We start from the raw sequence: 18,907 nt of genomic DNA, 5'->3' as shown, positions 1-18,907 counted from the left end.
AAACAAACAGGAGACAAGCGTCTCTGCTTTGGATACACTGTAGTAGAGTATGAGGCACTCAGTCTGTGAGGTGATATCTAGAGGAGGCAGTGATGGTGGTGTTGGGTGAGGGTACCCAGAAGATCAGGTGGTCCTTCCCAGCTGATATACCACATGGCAGCTAAAAGAATCCATTTAGGAGCACATTTGAGATACCTTCTGGAGGCTGCCATCAATATTTAGAAAAAGAGTAGGACTTTGCAGGGGGTTAGGGAAGGTTTCAACGGAATCTGAGTCATTACAATATTACAGTAAGTGGCTGGTTCCATGGCGTTTCATTGTGGCTGGGATGACACAGCATAGAAGCCGATTCATGGAGGTGGTATTGCTTGGAATTTGGTGATGATTTAGGGAATGGGGCTGAATCTGGCCTGAGTTCTAGCGGAGCACAAATGACCAATGCAAATACTATTACAGATGGAATATCTCATCCAAGCCCTTGCAGGCAGGCATGGTGCCCACGCTGCCGCTTCTGGAGGGGGATTACCGGCCTGTGTGGCAGGTTCGAGGCCACAAAGTCTATTTTCATGTCAATTATGGAGTTTGGATTTTTCTCCAAATTTACCCTGGCTATTTCCCCAGCGTCCTCATTAGGCATTTTTGGTTTCCCCTTTTTCTTCTTTTTTTCATATATATCAGAATTTTGGATTGATAGGTCTAATGTTTCCCTTACCATCAGGGGAAAGGATCAGAAAACCAAAGTTGGGCTTTAAATCCAGGAGAAATGACAATGGGCTGTCTATTTGGGACTGAGCAGACTCAGGATTGAATGGGTGCAGACAGCTGGGAAATTGGCCTGCTGTGCGATGGACCTGCCATGATGGCCGGATGGACATGTGGTATTTGGTTCAGAGCCCAGGCTGCGCCGAATACAAACACCTGGATTAATAGTCAGGCTCAATTGTTCTCTCCCTTCTCAGGAAAGGCCAGGAAGGAAAGGGCTCTAGTTGAAGAAGAAGGCATTGTCTTCAGTGGGTTAAGCATTACCAGGTAGCCTGTTCTGGCAGGGGGCCAGAGGGGTGCTGCCTTCCCCAGAAGAGCACATTCAAACCTTCTTTCCCATGCTGCCTCTGAATAGATCACACCCCTGGAGATCTCTGATAAGATGCTACCAGACACTCCAGAGTCCAGTGAGGAGGTAGGGAACTTTATCCAACGCAGAATCCCTTTTTCTTTTCCTCTCCTGAATTCCCTACCTATTCTCTTCCCTTCCTCCTTCTTTTCAACTAAGGTCTTTGGGCCATCCGAGGCAGAGAGAATAAATGTAGGAAGTCGGTCTCCATCAGTCTCTGTATGGCTCTCTGTGATTGAGAGTTTCCCGTTCCTGAAACAGAAGGAGTTGCTTTCTCTCCTTACATAAACATACTGAGTGGTGGCACAAATGCTATTGATTGTAAGGTTTCACATTCATTTTTTCTTAGTGCTTATTGCAGCATTGTGAGTTGGTCAGGGTCATGGTGACTCTCATATCTTGAGTTGATCAGGCTCAGGGTGACTATCTTGCCAGGAGTTGCAGAGTGGTAGAACAGACTTCAGTTCTAGGGGAGACAGGGTAGTAAAGCAGCAGCTGGGTTTGAATCTAACCTAGGTTTGAATCCAGCTCTGAAACATTCCTTTTAAGTGATACCTTGGGCAAATGACTTGATGTCATTAAGTTTCATACTCATTATCCGTAAAAAGGGATGATAATGCATCCCTCAAAGTGCTATGGGGTCTGGCAATAGAAGTTCATTAAGTGTCTAAGTGTCCTCCTTTTCTTCCACTTCCAATATCAGGATTATCTTTAAAGCCACATAATAGATACTCCATAATAAACATTTGATGAATGAGCAATAAACTCAGGCCTCTCCCTTTCCCCCTCTCTCAGCAAGTGACAGGATGTTTATTTGCAGCTCCAAGCCACAGGGAGCTCTGCAAACAAGGAGTGGTAGCAGCAACTTTCTCCTGCTGGCACAATAATTAAAGGTCACAAGCCCTGGGGCTGGCTTCCTACAGATGCCCAGTCTCTAGGACAGCTGCCAGGCAGTAGGCTGGCTGCTCCAGGTATTACCTGTGGTCTCTACAGGGAGGGAGATTGACTGGCCTTCACCTTAGTTGGATGGTTTCCCCCTCTTACCCAGAAATATGGAGAGAAGCAAAAGGCCTTTGGAAAGGTCCACCCTGTGGCTACCATGATTTCCAGCTCTACTGGGAGAGCTACCAAGCCCTCTTGCTAGGGACCATTCTCCAAGGGGCTCATCAGGCACTGCTGAAGCACTGTATGATTGACTTTCTAAATGCTTAACTATGGAGATTGCAAAGACAGCACTGCATTCCCCACCTTCACTTCAACCTGGGCAATTCCAACTTCATCTGCTCTAGAAGATATGATTGGAAGAAAGGGCCTGGTTCCAATGTTGGTTCAAAATAACTGAAGACCACTGACCTAATGCAACTCCACCACAATTCAGAAGAGGAACTGAGGTGAAGAGGAGGCAAGTGGCCTGTCACAGTCACAATTCTGTAAGGCATGGAGCAAAAATTGTGGATTGACTTCTAGACCACTGCTTTCCATCCAGCTAAAATGCCTGCTCTGAACTTGATACTTCTATAGCCTCCTACTCCATTCCACTAGGCTCCCTGTTGACCCCCAGTATGCAAGTCCCTTTCTTTCTGCTCAATTGGTAATTCCAGTGGATGGGAATGGAGGGCTCCTCTCCTAGTAGCAGAGGAGCCCTGACTTCTACCCCCATGGACCTTAGATACCTCAGCCACCCAGGGTCTTCTTCCTGGGCCACACTCTGCTGTGATTGCACTACTCTTCCTCACACACCTTCTTCTTTTTTAGACCTCTTCCAGTTTTTCTTCCCCTCCTACCTGACCATATTTTTCTTTTGTCTCTACCTTGATCTTGGAGCATTTTAAATCTAGTGCCCGGGGCTGGGGATGTGGCTCAAGCGGTAGCGCGCTCGCCTGGCATGCGTGCGGCCCGGGTTCGATCCTCAGCACCACATACCAACAAAGATGTTGTGTCCGCCGAGAACTAAAAAATAAATATTAAAATTCTCTCTCTCTCTCTCTCTCACTGCCTCTCACTCTCTCTTTAAAAAAAAAAAAAAAAAAAAAAAAAAAAAAAAAAAATAAATAAATCTAGTGCCCATTGATGAGTTTCTCTTGGGCTTGTGTCAATGTCAAAAAAGTTCATTATCAAGAAAAATTGCAGCACAAGTGGATTGTATAAAAAGAAGAAATTTTAGCTATGTGTAGTGGCACACCTGTAACCTACCTGTAATCTCAGCTACTTGGGATGCTAAGGCTAGTCTGGGCAACTTTAGCTAGGCCCCATCTCAAAATAACAAGGGCTGGGGTGTAGGTCAGTAGTAGAACACCCCTGGGTTTGATCTCTGGTGCAGAGACGGGGAGAAAAATAGGTCTATGTTGCCTCTGGAATGTACCACCTGGATCTTGTCCCTGCTCTTTTCTTTGTCTATACTGTTCTCCATGCTTTTTTTTTTTTTTGTGTGTGTGTGTGTGTGTATGGTGTACTGGGGATTGAACCCAGGGGTCTTGTGCATATGAGGCAAGCACTCTACCAACTCAGCTATATCCCCAGCCTGCCACTCTCTAACCTTCTGACAATATAATTCTGATCTTGCTTTCATGGAATAGCTCACTTCCTTTTTCCACTTAGTTATATAACCCTAGGTACTTTGTCAACATCCTACTATCTATCTGATGTCTTCAATAAGTGCTTCATCAGAGACAATTATGCCTAGGGAGCTTTTGGTTATTACTATCACTCCTCCTTACATACGTACGTACTTGAATTCATCTTTCCCTAATTAGACTGAAAACAGTGATTCATTCCCTGGAGCAGAGGTTCCCATAAATGACTGCTGCAAAAAGGCTGCAAAAGAATCTCTTCTGAAGAGCTGGGAATGGCTGCACCCCAGAGAACCTTAGCACATGCCACTGTACATGATAGGTATTCACATATTGTTTAGCTTACATCTCTGGACAGGTAAAGAGTATGATCAAAACATTATTACTGGGCTAGAGATAAGCTCAGTTGGCAGAGTGCCTTCCTGGCATTCACAAGGCCCAGGGTTCAATCCCCAACACCATAAAAACAAACAAACAAAAAACATTATTATTACATTATATTTATGTACTGCTTAAGCAGGGGAAGAGTATTTATTTCACTAATGAAGAGTTGCCAAGCTGTGCCTATTCATATACAAGATCCCACTCCTTTTATTAACTTTTGGAAATAAAGTGGTATCCTTGGTGGGTACAAGACATTTGAGGGTCTAAGGAATTTGTTCACAGCTGTTTTAATAGCAGAGCTGGAAATCTGACTTCTTATTTAAATGGCTCAAAGTCCATATCTTTCTACTCACTAGAGGGCTTGTACCTGGCTTGCAAATAAGTTTCTCTTTTTCTTTTCTTTGAGATGGGGGGTCTATGTTGCCTAGGCTGGTCAAGCGGCTCTCTCACCTAAGCCTCACATGCTGGGACTATAGGCCTGTGTCACCATTTTCTGCTTGCATATAAATTTTTTATTTCAACAGTACAATGTTTAAAATTTTTAAAAATGAAATCTCAAATCATAGTGTGAATATGCAAGACTTGGGGTTCAATTTCAAGTGCCTACGTTCCAAATTAACTAGGAACATTTCTAAATTGGAAACTTTAATTAGTATCTGGATTTCTGACTGCTCTTTGGTGGAGGGAGATCTGATTAACATTGGGGCTCACATTCTTCCATGGCCCATGGCAACAATCAGATGGAGCTTTAAATGGGTATGTCCCACCACTCCCTACTCTCACCCATGGTCTTAAACTTTATTCTTCAAGTAGTCCCTTTAGGCCTGAGCTAGTCTCTCCTGCACTCTTATCTGCTATCTTGCCTCCCACTGGTCAGAAGTGTGGCAAACCCAAAGATGGCCTCTTTTTTCCTCATTCTGTATAGGTCTCTGATCATAAAACTGTGTTTATTTCTGACATTATGATTTCAATACTAAAGAAACTATTTTTATATCACAAGGAAAACTGGGATCCCTGACTCTTCAAGTTATACATTCAACCATTAAAATACACAGGAAAAATATGGTAAATTGTGTACTTGCTCCAATTCAATGGTATTTCTAAGAAAGTAGTCTCAGCCAGTAATGCCACCAAGTGGTGAAAAGACTCAACACAGAATCACCACTCAGCCAGAGGCAGGAAGGCTGAAGACATTCTCGGCTTATAAGACTATTCAGAAACTAGAAAAGAAATGCTTGTTCATTTCCTTCCTTCCAAGGTTGTAATTTGAAGAGAGAGGAAGACAAACCAGTACTTTCAGAGCTCTGCTTCATTTTTATGGGCTCTTTGGATACCCATTTTCTACTTGTTTCTTCCCTTGAACAAGCTGCCATTGCTGCCAATTCAGCTTTTCATTTTATATATTTTTAATGTGTATTCCCATTTTTTAAGAATGTGAGAAGAGAGCTATTAAAATATTTTGGTTTTAGCAGAGCAAGGGAGTTTTTAAATTCTTTGTAAAAACAAGACTGAATCTCATGCATGGGAGTAGGAATTTACATTCACTAAGCACCCCAGGAAACTGTGCCAGGGCTGGGGATATAACTCAACTGATAGAGTGCTTGCATCACATGCAAAAGGCCCTGGGTTCAACCCCTCTTCCCCCCAAACAAACAAACAAAAAAACCCACAAACCACTGTGCCAGACATTTATATACTTCATTTACTTCTTAGAAGCCTGAGTAATTTGATTTTACAGGTAAATAAAATTACTAGAGGGTGAAGAACTTGAAGCTTTAAATCTTCATTTTTTTTTTTAATATTTATTTTTCAGTTTTCAGCAGACACAACATCTTTGTATGTGGTGCTGAGGATTGAACCCGGGCCGAACACATGCCAGGCGAGTGCACTACCGCTTGAGCCATATCCCCAGCCCCCTCTAAATCTTCATTTGTTATGAACTCTTGCCAACTGCCTCCTTGGTTACCTCCCAGGTAACCAAGCACATCCCTTGTTTCTCAGTGCCCTCTAGGAACTAGGGGTATTTCACGGCATGATACAAACAATTTCTTCTTCACCTCATCTCCTAATGAGCATGAAAACTATTGTGGGAACTCCCCCACAACCAGCTTTCTACCCCCTTCTCCCTTCAATATCTTATAAATAAGTTTCTAAAAGGGATGTGAGCCATGTTTAAATCAAATTCAGCCTATTATTGCTCTCAGAGGTGGAGCATCCATTCTGTAAGTCAGAAAGGTATTCAAATAGGGGACTTAAAACAGGGTCACAGAGAAAAAGGCTGAAGAAGTTGACTTTTTGTGTTTACTTCTGTGAGGAAAAACAGCACATGGGCATCCACAGTTTTAATTTGTTTGGATAATAGTTACAGAGAAACAGGTACACTCCATATACAATTACCAATACTTTTTTATACAGTTCATATTTCAGTACATCAACACTATTTTATTTACACTCTATTTATGTACATGTTTCTAAAGTCAGTGCATTGTCAACAAGTTTTATACAGAAATTTACAAGGTGAATGTAGTTAATAGTTAATTTAATAAATTTTCTGCTAGTTCATGAATTAAAAAAATTAATTACAACCAATATAACAAACACAGATCAAACATTAGTAGATTGTGCTACCTGCTTAAATAAAACACCGGTAAAGAAATTATTTAAAACTTCTACTTTTTTCATGGGGCTTGTCCAGGTAGGAATGGAAAATCTTGAAACTATTATAAAGTATGCATTTTATCTGACTTTATTGTGTCATTTAGGTCATTCCTTCCTACTTGCAATTATAGACTTATTTTTAGCCATTTAAGACAACTTTTCCAAATGCTCTGAGAAGAACTAGGTAGTTACTGGCCTCAGATATCAGAACACAAATGCTTAAATACATTGGTAATTACTGTGTGTAAACAAGGAAGGGTAATAAAATTTGACAGTAAATGAGAATCAAGGTTTAGGGTCTTAATAAATTTTTAAAAAGATCAAAAATAAGCAGTTGCATTTTCTTTGAATATATATTTAAAAAAAGAGTTTAAAAAATGCTTCCAGAAATAAATAACATGTATACTTTGTTCCAGTCTTGAGTAATCAGAGGAAAAAATGAAGTCAGTAAATAAATGACTTTTGATGACTAGTGCAAAAAAAAAAGGGGGGGGGACAAATACTCAAAAACAAAATAAAATGGACATGCAAATAAAACAGAAGTTTACTTCCTAAACCCACCAATTTCATAAAAAATACTTATGAACTATCAATATTTGGGATGTATTATGTGTTTTTTTTAAAATACAATATGATGGGGGGAAAATACCCCAGTCAAGTTAATTTATAGCCCTTAGAGCCATCAAAATACAAGTATGTTTGTTTGCATGTATTTTGTTTTCTTTTTTTTTTTTTTAAAGTGCAAAACAAAGAAACAAAGAACAAAACAAGCACTAATGTGAAACACCATCTAGCTCTGATGCCACTTACCTTCCTAGAAGCTCTTTGTGCAACACATGCATGGTTTGATGGTGCAATTACTGGCAACTACCCTGCTACACTCAGCAGATACACATTTTTGAGGACACTTCAAGTATCCTAAAAGTAAGGTGCCTCTATCGGGAGGGCCACTTTAGATGGATTTCCCAGGATGCTTTTTCTTTCTACTGGGTGTCCCAACAAAGACCCTGGGTAGAAGGCACGTAGTTTTAAGGGATTCTCCCTCTAAGCCTGACCACTATATGCCTCTGCCAACAGTGACTGGTTGTGTCTCAAACACAAACACAACAACAAAAACAAAAAGAAAGGGAAGAGTAGGGAAATGGTTTAAAAAATAAATTGAAAAATCTGCATCTTTGCTGTAAGAATCACTTGCACACCTATAGGATCTTGCTTTCTCCATCTTGTCAATATAATAGAGTAAAACTTCAGGAAAAAGGAGGTAGCATATCATGTCGTCCCTAGACAACACTATAAATTTTTTTTTTTTTTTTACTTTGACTCCAAGGAAATCCTTAGTATATTATTATGACTATTGGTAAACTCTATACTCACTACAAGTTTGTTCATATCTGGACAAGCACAATTGAATTCTTATTTGGTCCCAGGTAGTTGGTGCCAAACCCTTTTGTTTACAGGCTAATGGTGGGATCTGCCTGAAAGTTCTTGAAGAGCTTGTGAGAGACTTCAAAACAAAATTATTACTACTCTTAAAGTTAACTGCTATTTTAATTAGGATTTTTATTTTGTGCTTCAGGGTCACAGGATAAAATAACTACATTTAGCTTGCCTTTCAGCGATGCTTTTGCCAAATGTCAGCTACAAGGAGTCATCTCCCTCACCACCAGCCTGTCTAGCAGCCAGAGTGGTAGCTTTACTGTAACACACAGTACTTTTTGTAATCGGACTCAAAGTCTTCATCCATGCTGCTTGTGTCTGCCATCTTTTTACCATCAATCTTTGGCAGAAATTGTGCATAGTCTATCCCCTGCTGCTCATAGAAAAGAATGTAGGCAGAGTCGGTGTCAATTTCATCAGGGTGAAGTTCCTGAAGGGGTAAGAAAAGCCTTTAATAAAAAAAAAGCCATCACGGTGCTGGGTCTTAATCCTTGTCACGGAAAGGATGAATAACCCTCTTTAATTACTTAACCTGATCGATTCCAATTAATTTAATATGTCAACTATCTCTTATCTGCATTGAAAATGAGTACCATTATCTTCAATTTTTGTTTTGGGAAAATATTATAACCAAAGACAGGTCAAAGGAATGACCTAAAATGCCTTCAAATTTTAATAGTTCAAAATATTGGAGCTGGGGAATGTAGCTCAGTGGTAGAGTGCTTGTCTAGCATGTGCAAAGCCCCAGGTAGGTTTAATTCCCAACATTGTAAAAACAAAACAAAAGAAAATGAAAATAAAACAACCCCTCCCATCCTCCAAAGATTGGAATTTTTTTCTCATTAACTAATACCTCCTTTTTCCTCACTATTCACATTTTCATTCTCCACTCTGCATATCCCCTTTGGTCCCTTAATACTGACAACATTTATAAACCGATCCTAACAGAAATATCTATTTCCTATTGAGGAAAAAGTCTATTCTTTCAAGAAATATTCCCCAGATTTACTACATTCTGTTTCCAACTTTCATTCAGATTGAGAATATTTACCTTACAGCTGCTGTCATTGTAACAGTACCACTTGCAGTTTGGGTTTTTGGCATAAGTGACGTAATGGCCCCCACCCAGAATTCCTGAATGGCACTAAAGAAGAGAAGAGAGTTGGGATATGTCAGTAGTTACCAGTACTACAGCCAGGGCAAAGAACTAGGATCTGAGCAAAAGAAAATTGAACATTAGATGGGTAAGAGGAAATGTTTTGGAACCTTTTAATTTTTTCCTAAAAACAAAATAAACAAAAAGCAGAAAACAAATGTCATAAGTCTCAACTTTGTGTGGGTAAACAACTATTTTATAATTATTTTTTTTAGAAAGCAAAACTCCTTAGAAACACTTGATAATAAATAATTTGAACCTCTGACTCCACTTATACTAATTACATGACCATTTCCTGCATCATACTTTGAGCTCCTTGGAGTCTATTCAAAAGGCCAAGATTTCTTTGTTAACTTTGCTATCACCAAGCAAAAGTCTAGCAAATAAGCAGGTGCTGAAAAACTGCTTGTGATTAACAAATGAAGATAAGTGAACAAACCACTGAAAAATGTAGACTATTCTCTGAAAACCACACAACAAATTACTTACCGAAATTGCATACAGATTATAAATAGGTTTAATATGAGTATCTTCTCTTTGGTCATCAGTGCTGTCTTCTTCACTGTGGTTTCCAAGTTGACCATTGCTGTAGCCATTGCCACATGTCTCATGCTCATAAAGGAATCCATTAGCCAAAGTGACATCGTGGTCCTGGGGGGTGACCAGTTCAGGTTGGCTACCTCCTAGTATGTGCCCTCTGCTCAAGATATCAGCCAGCTCACAGATCTGCCCAGCCCCATTCTCTTTGCTGGCATCCAAGTTTTCCTTACTACTTGATAATTTATTTTTGCTGCCAATCTGAGGTAGGCGGAGCCTCCCTTTGCTCCTTCCCAAAGTCCGTGGGCTGCTGTTAGGGCTGCTATTTTTGCTGGAGGGACAGCTGGTTCCACTTTTCCTTGATGAAGAAGGTGAACCTGTGAAAGGGATAAAAGAAAGATTCATAAATCCAAATACCACAAGACAAGACAGATACCACATGCTAACTTTGAAGCCAGCATCCCAAATGTATACAAAAAGGTAAACATAGGGGAGTCCTGACTGGCCACTGCTGACTGGTTACTCTTTAGTTCTTATTATACAGCCAATACATTAGACAGCAATATCCTGAAAATGTTTAGTACAAGAAAGGTGATTTATGTCACACTCGGTTCAAAACAATGTAATTACTAGACTAAGGAGCTTTATAAACACATTTTCCTCTCTTTTGTAAAATTAGACAAAAAATATAACTATTAATTAAGTATTTACTATTAATTAATTAAGTACTTACTATTACTAAGCACAGTACTAGGGATAAACTCTCTACTTCACATAAAAATCCTGTATAGCAGTGGGACTTAACCTTCATGGTCACAACTTCCCATCCCCACCCACTTTTTTTTTTGTTTGTATTTTATCTTTTAGTATTTCCTATATTAGAAAGTAAAACTAAGGAATTTAAAAACATAATACACAAGCACATTCACTGTCAAAGTGACAATATATTCACATGATATACTGTCTCTGATTCTACTGTACATTTGTGAGAGAATGAAAGCATAAAGTCATGTACACTTGGCCTTTCTTAACTGAAGGATCAACATCACAGATTAAAACTACTGCAGATCAAAAAACAATGCAGCATGACAACTATTTACATAGGATTTACATTGTGTTGGTATTACAAGTAACCTGGAGATTATTTAAAGTACACTGGGAGGGGTTGGGGATGTGGCTCAAGCGGTAGTGCGCTCGCCTGGCATACGTGCGGCCCGGGTTCAATCCTCAGCACCACATACAAACAAAGATGTTGTGTCCGCCAAAAAATAAAAATAAGTTAAAAAAAAATAAAAAATAAAGTACACTGGGAGGTCATGTACAAACTATATGGAAATATATGCAAGTACTACATCATTTTATGTAAGGAACTTGAAGAATCTAGATTTTTGCCGGTCGGGACATTTTGGTATCCATGTGAGGTACTAGAACCAAACTCACAGGGACACACCAAGGGATGACTGTGTATGATAGTTAAGACTTCAATGTATCTTTTTGGAGGTTATAGTTTAACATCTAACAACAATATTTCAGTTAAGACCTATAGTGTGTGCTTATACTCAAGTTTTATTATTTTTTTTTACCATTGTGTCATATTTGTCCCAGATCTTGATTTTTTTTAATGTACGGTGATTGAAACCAGGAGTGCTTAACTACTGAGCCACATCCCCAGCCCTTAAATTTTTTTTTTAATTTTTTGGGGGATGGGGATGTGGCTCAAGCAGTAGGGGGCTTGCCTGGCATGCGTGGGGCCCTGGGTTTGATCCTCAGCACCACATAAAAATAAAATAAAGAAATTGTGTCTACTGAAAACTATAAAATAAATATTTAACAAAAAATTTTTTGGTACTGGGAATTAATTAAACTCAGGGGCACTTTACCACTGAATTATCTCCCCAGTCATTTTTAAGTTGTTGAGACTGGCCTTGAATCTGTACAGATGTTGATTTTTAAAAGATAATCCAGATACCCAGAGATTGTCTTAGTATTATTTTTATAAAAATAGTTTTGACCCTTGAGACCTCTTGAAAGGGTCTTAGGGACCCCTGTGGGTTTCCCAGACTACGCGTGGAGAGCTTCTACTTGAAGGGAACAAGGATGAAAATTACCATTCATGTTATCACGTATTAAGCATTACATAAAGTACATCACTGTTGGTATTTCAAATCTTTACACTGTGAACTTGGTATTAGCTCCATTTTACAAATAAGAAACTAGATTTAGGGAGGATGCATCTTTTTGCTAAAAGTCACACAGTTCAGGGGCTGGGGTTGTGGTTCAGTGGTAGAGTGCTTGCCTGGCACATGTAAGGCACTGGGTTCAATCCTCAGCACCACATAAAATACAAATAAATAAAATAAAATTTTAAAAAAGTAAACAAATTAAATTCACCTTAAAAAAAAAAAGTCACACAGTTCAAATACAGATAAGTCTCATTTTAGATAGGTTCTTTAGGTTCTTCCCATCCCACCAAGTAGCTCCTCCAGAGTAGAAGACAGAGGGAAATATGCAACGTACACGGGGCCCAAGAAAGTCCCTCTGTCAGGTCACTCCAGGCCTCCTCACCTTTTGGGCTCCCTGTAAGGTTTGCACTGAGTGAGGATGGGCTCTTGCTCAGGAGCACATCTTCTTCCCCAGCAGAGCTCTGGGCATCTACTTTCTTCACCTCTCCTGCTGGAACCCTTGGTTCAGAGACGTCATCCCCCTGGGGTGTGAGTAGTTTACGATGGCAGAGAGCTGGGTCTCTTGGTACCAAAAAAGCACTAGGGTCAAAATTTTCACGAGGAAATTTAACAATTTTTTGTGATTTTATCCATCGACCGTTTACAAACTGAAATCGTTTAAGGTGAATAATCTGGAGATGAAAAGATAGAAAACAATATATAAACATAACAACAACATTATTTTTTAAAGACCTTAAAAATATTTTTTGATATATATATTTTTTAGTTGTAGTTGGACACAATACCTTTATTTATTTATTTTTATGCTGTGCTGAGGATCAAACCCAGCACCTCACATGGTCTAGGTGAGTGTTCTACCACTGAGCCACAACCCTAGTTCCTTGAAAATATTTTTTATAAGTGTCTTTACTCCATGATATATTTTATGTGATGGTTATATAAGTATACACAATTATCAAAATATACCTTAATTAAAAAAAAGTCTCCCCATTTCCCACCAACCTTGTTTCCAAGCCTTTCCCTCCCTGCTCTTATCTTCCTTTCTCCTCATTTCCACTCCTGGAGCTAGCTAAATCAGTGCTATCAATTTCTTGTGCATCCTTCTCTGGGAAGCTATTCTGGTCTAAGGAAAGAAAAACTTACATTCATTTCACAGAATAGTAGGATGAAGACATGAGTAAGAAAATATATGTAATGTCTGGTTAAAATATACTAGTATTATTAGGGGTTAGTTCAAAGGTAGAGTGCTTGCCTAGCATTCATGAGGCTGTAGGTTCAATCCCCAGCACCTCAAAAAGCAAACAAAAAAACACCTTAGTACCTTATATATATATTATTTTTTTATTTTTTGGTAATGGGGATTGAACCCAGAGGTGTTTTACCAGTAAGTTACATCCCTAGCCCTTTTTATTTTTTTATTTCAAGACAGGATCTTGCTAAGTTGCTGAGGCTGGTCTCTTGAACTTGCTATCTTCCTGTTTTGCATATCAAGTTGCTGGGATTACAAATGTGTGCCATCTTACCTGGCTTTACAGTTATATTTGATGCAACTTCCACCCATAAGAAAAACTTGTTTTTGTTTTTTTAAAAGCAGTACTGAGGATTCAACTCAGGGCATTCCACCACTGAGCTGCAGCCCCAGACTTTTTTTCTTTTTTCTTGGGATTATGTTTCCCTAAGGTTGCCCAGGCTGGCCTAAAACTTGAGATTCTCCTGCCTCAGCCTCCTGAGTAGCTGGCATTATAGGTGTGTGTTACCACATCTGGCAGGAAAATGCTTTCTTAAATGAATCTGTTATTTCAAACTCTTCTGATGGACCAAAGGAAAATCTAATATATGAAAGAAGAGAGAAGAAATAAATCAAATCTAAAAGAACACATAAGTTGGGGCTGGGGTTGTGGCTCAGTGTTAGAGCACTTGCCCAGCATGGGTTCGATTCTCAGCACCACGTAAAAACAAACAAACAAACAAACAAACAAATACATGGATGGATTGTGTCCATACAACTAGAATATATAAAGAAAAGAAAAGAACACATAAGCTCCTGTGCTTGTGCACACACATTTAGCTCAGCAGTGTCCCATAGCCACGTGACCAAACTCAGTGGGCAATGGAAACTCCCAGATGGTTTACTCTCCGATAGTCCAATTAAGGGCTAGCCTAAAGCACCCCCTCCTCTCCAGAGACCTGGAAGTATCTTTAACCTCTTCCAAAGTTTTAACTCATTAGATTATACCACTTATGGCACTCCTCATACTGTGCTGAATTGCAGTTACTGGCCTATATAACTTCTCTCTCCTAGGCATTAAGCTTTTCAGGAATAGGAACTACTATTAGAACAATTTAGAACAATTCACCTCTGTACTCAACATAAAGAACTTGCACAGAAAATATTTTAAAGAGTGCTATAGGAGAAGTCTTATTCTAAAAAATAACAAAAATTCACATTAATGGATTTTTCCCCTTTATATTAGACCTCTGTTCACTCAAGGATAGGGCTGTAACATACCAAGATAGGGGGAAGCCTCCAGAGATCCAGCTTTTTCGTTGCTAAGCAGTGGGTCTTACACTTGGAACAGTAGTACATCTCATTTTCCCCTAGTTCCTCCTCACTGGTGAAAGCACGGAGACAACTGTCCAGGTTGATGGGCTCAGCTTGTGCTCGCCGACTCTGCTCCACACTTTCGTGCTCATCTACAACCTGCAGGGAGAGGGATTAGGATGAATAGGGGTTGTGTTGAGGGTATTTGAAATGGTCATCCATCCAGGTGTGGTGGTACACACTAGCAATCCCCGCAAATCAGGAGGTTGAGGCAGGAAAATCTTAAGTTCAAGGCCAGCCTGGGGGCTGGGGATGTGGCTCAAGCGGTAGCGCGCTCGCCTGGCATGCGTGCGGCCCAGGTTTGATCCTCAGCACCACATACCAACAAAGATGTTGTGTCTGCTGAGAACTAAAAAATAAATATTAAAAAAAAATTCTCTCTCTCTCCTCTCTCACTCTCTTTAAAAAAAAAAAAAAGGCCAGCCTGGATGACTTAATAAGACCCCTGTCTCGAAATAAAAATAATAAGGACTCAATGGTAGAGCATCCCTGGGTTAAATCTCCAGTACTGGGGGAAAAAAAAGTCTCTCTCACACACACACACACACACACACACACACACACACACACACACACACACACACACACATATTTATACACATATACACACACAACCCCAAATAGAGTCTGAGTAAATACAGACATGAATTTATTTAAGAATATTACAACAATAATATCCTGGATAAAATTTCTACTTATAAGACCATTTGGGAACAATTTTTGAATGTTTCAAATTGACAAAAACAAATAAGGAATTACCTGTTTATTTTTCTTCAATTTTAGAATACTGAAATAGTTTACATGTGAATTACGATCTCAAATCTGCTCTGTTTAGTAAGCCATTTATATTTTAATCAGGAAGACAACATCATTAGTATGCTAGTATAGAGTCTAGGAGAAATTATATCACTAAAACACAGATGCTAGATCTGGATGAAGTGGAAAGACTACAGAAAAGCTCACCATGAGAAGGCAGTACATCAGGATATAGCCCCAGAAGATATACTATGTAACACTGATTTATCAGAATACCACATATATTAGGCTGGCGTGGTAGAGCACTTGCTTAGTGGTAGAGCACTTGCCTAGCATGTGCGAGGCACTGGGTTCGATTCTCAGCACTATATACAAATAAATAAAATAAAGGTCCATCAACATCTAAAAAATATTAAGACAAAACAAAACAAAAAAAGGAATACCACATTTATCATTTTCTCTTTTTCTTCTTTGGGGTACTGGGGATTGAACCTAGGTCTCATACACACTAGGCAGGCATCCTACTATTGGGCTGTACCCCTAACCCTGTGTGCCTTTTTATTTGAGATAGCAGCAACAAAAGATACAGTAAGCTTGACATGGTGGCACATGCCTGTAGTTCCAGTGAGAGACTGAGGCAGGAGGATCACAAGGACAGAATCAGGAATTTAATGAGGCCCTAAGTGACTTAGCAAGACCCAGTCTCAAATTAACAAATAACATGGGCTGGGGATGTAGTTCAGTGGTAAAGTGTCTCTGGGTTTAATCCCTAGTACCGCAGGAAAAAAGAAAAAGAAAAAGGGGGAAAAAAAAGGAGCTAGCTTTAAAAAAAAAAAGAAAGAAAAAAAAATGCATGCTGCTCTTATTAGTAAGGTTCTTAATACCTGCTCCAAACTTTGGGGTTCTGTTAATCAGTTTGCTAGGCTTTGGAGCAAGAAGGAGCTAATAAAGGAGAGAGTAAAAAAGGGTAAGTTTGTGAGGGTGCGTGGGATAGGGAGGTGGGAGAGAAAGAAGAACTTAGAACGCAACAGTAAAAGATTTTTTCCTTCCTCCACTCCTGACTACTACTTGACAAGCAATTCCAGAACCATGGAGCTGAGACTCTTCTGTTTATCTATTATGTATGAGAAGGTGGGAGAGGCACAGCATCAGGACTATGAAGGCTGCATGAGATTTCACACATGGGTATTTTTCTCTAAAGGCAGAGACTGGACTACAAGTCCAACAAAGACTGCTTCTGTTTCTGGTAAAGGTCACATATCATTTCATTTGCTGCCCCTTCCTCCCACAGGTGGACTGGTTATCTTTACCTAAGGCAATTTCTCACAAGTTTCCATTATTGAACCTCATGATAGGAACACTGGGTTGCTTGGATTACAAACTGGCACAGTTTAGGCCATTCTGTTTAGAACAATTTTCAGGTGAGACCTTTTCTCTTTGGAGAGGATGGGAGTCATGAGACTGTCAAATGCCTCAATAAACTATGAAGGTTGGAGTTGATCATGCAATTATGGTTTTAACATTGCATCACTATCTGGGCTATAGAACTCACTTAAAATAAGGAACTTGGGAGGAAAATTTTGTTTTTAAAAAGGAAATTGGGGGGCTGGGGATGTGGCTCAAGCGGTAGCACGCTCGCCTGGTGTGCGTGCGGCCCGGGTTCAATCCTCAGCACCACATACAAACAAAGATGTTGTGTCTGCCGATAACTGAAAAATAAATATTGAAATTCTCTCTCTCTCCTCTCTCTCTCTTTAAAAAAAAAAAAAAGGAAATTGGGCTTGACCTTAGGTCACTGACTTCTTTTCTGAGCACAAATTCTGTAGTAATAAGACTGTACTTCTCAGTATCTTTTGAGTTGGTCATTTAAGGGAAAAACAGACTTGCTTCAAAGGAAACATGCTGTATCATGATTGTTGGCAGAAGCAGAAAAAGAGGTATATCAAATATAGTAGTGTCTCTTCTCATAGCCAGTTAAATATTATCTCAAATCTCTCTACCAGAGATGCTTTATGGCCAACCACAAATTACAGTATGCTAGTGAAGAATGTTTATTTTTATTGACTATATTTTCTGTGGAACACAAGGATATGGAGCTAGGTGGGGACTGGGAGGATAAAAGGCTAATTAAAAACATTTGTGAATTGACAATATATATTTATCAATAAGTTTTCCTTAAAGATTCCCTGTATTACTCTATGCTGAGATACTCTACTAGTTCAAATAATTTAAATTACTTATACACATCCTCTTCAAAATGTAAAAAGGTAGGAAATCCATTATATTTGTTAAACTTTTTTTTTTTTTTTTTTTAGTTGTTGACAGACCTTTATTTTACTTATATGCAGTGCTGAGAGTTGAACACAGTACCTCACACATGCCAGGTAAGCACTCTGCCGATGAGGCCCAGTTCCGGTCCCAGCCCCAGCCCCAGCCCCAACCCTACCTTTTATATTCTTTTTTTTTTTTTTTTTAAAAAGATATTTATTTTTTAGTTGTAGTTGGACACAATACCCTTGTTTTGCAAAGGGAGCCACTGTCAGCATGTTAGCAGATTTTATTCTTTTTTTTCACAAACAGTTTTTCTTTTTTTTTTTTTTTTTGATAATTGAAGAAATTTTCTTTCCAGTATATGCAATTTTTTTATACTTGAGTCTACTATGCTCTATTTAACCTTTCCTCAAATGTGGGACAAACATAAAATTGTTTCTAATTTTTTGGTATTTTGAAAAATGTTATATGTTGGACAGAGTATTCTATTTCCCTCTGATAAATAGAATAACTATTTATAGTTATTCTATAAATACTCAGAATAAGAAATATAGTGGAGGTGGGGGTATGAAAGAATGAAGGAATTTTGGATGGTGCATAGGGGAGTGAGAGGAGGGGCAAGACAGTGGGATGGGAAGGATGGGAGGAAGAGACAGACATTACTGCCCTATATACATGTATGATTACACTTCTGTAGTGACTCTACACCATGTACAGCCCAAGGAATGAGAAGTTGTGCTCCATTTGTGTACAATATGTCAAAATGTATTCTACTGTCACTAACTAGAACAAATTTAAAAAATTTAAAAAAGGAAAGTATATAAAGCATATATGCAATAAACTCAATTTTGAACCACGGTATTTCCTGTGTCTTCGTGACTCTTTAAAGCACATACAGAAACCATATGTAAGGAAAGTCCAGATTAGTCACATGTCCCTAACTCCTCAGTAATTCACAGTATCTCAATAGTTCTGTTTCCATGGTATCCCAAGTGTATCACTGAAAATGAAAGTGGGGTGAGATTAAATAAGTCATGTAGGCCCTTCTTCCTAGAAGTAGGATGTCCTCCAGAGCTTTTTAGATTTCTCAATGGGATTATTAAAAAGAGGAAGAGATTTACAGACCAAATATTTTTTTTTAATCTTTGATAGAAATGTTTTGTCAGAATAATGTCTTGTCAGATTTTGTGTTGTCAAAGATTTAGGAATCATGGGCTGGGGATGTGGCTCAAGCGGTAGAGT

General features: G+C 39.1%; 1 protein-coding gene across 1 annotated transcript in view; it reads right to left on the bottom strand.

Annotated features, from left to right (window-relative positions):
- Positions 1-6,392: 6,392 nt before the first annotated feature.
- The window catches only part of Usp32 (ubiquitin specific peptidase 32), a 172,815-nt gene continuing 160,300 nt past the window's right edge, over positions 6,393-18,907 (bottom strand). The window contains exons 30-34 of the mRNA XM_005321537.3: positions 14,546-14,737; positions 12,419-12,707; positions 9,806-10,230; positions 9,212-9,304; positions 6,393-8,590 (exon numbers count right to left, since the gene is read on the bottom strand). Coding sequence (XP_005321594.1) covers positions 8,417-8,590; positions 9,212-9,304; positions 9,806-10,230; positions 12,419-12,707; positions 14,546-14,737 — 1,173 coding nt within the window. The 3' untranslated portion in view covers positions 6,393-8,416. The remainder of the gene's footprint in view (positions 8,591-9,211; positions 9,305-9,805; positions 10,231-12,418; positions 12,708-14,545; positions 14,738-18,907) is intronic.

The sequence above is a fragment of the Ictidomys tridecemlineatus genome, chromosome 3, assembly GCF_052094955.1.
Source record: "Ictidomys tridecemlineatus isolate mIctTri1 chromosome 3, mIctTri1.hap1, whole genome shotgun sequence".
Taxonomy (NCBI): Eukaryota; Metazoa; Chordata; class Mammalia; order Rodentia; family Sciuridae; genus Ictidomys; species Ictidomys tridecemlineatus.
Note: the sequence above shows the minus strand (reverse complement) of the source record. Positions and strands in the feature narration are given on the sequence as shown.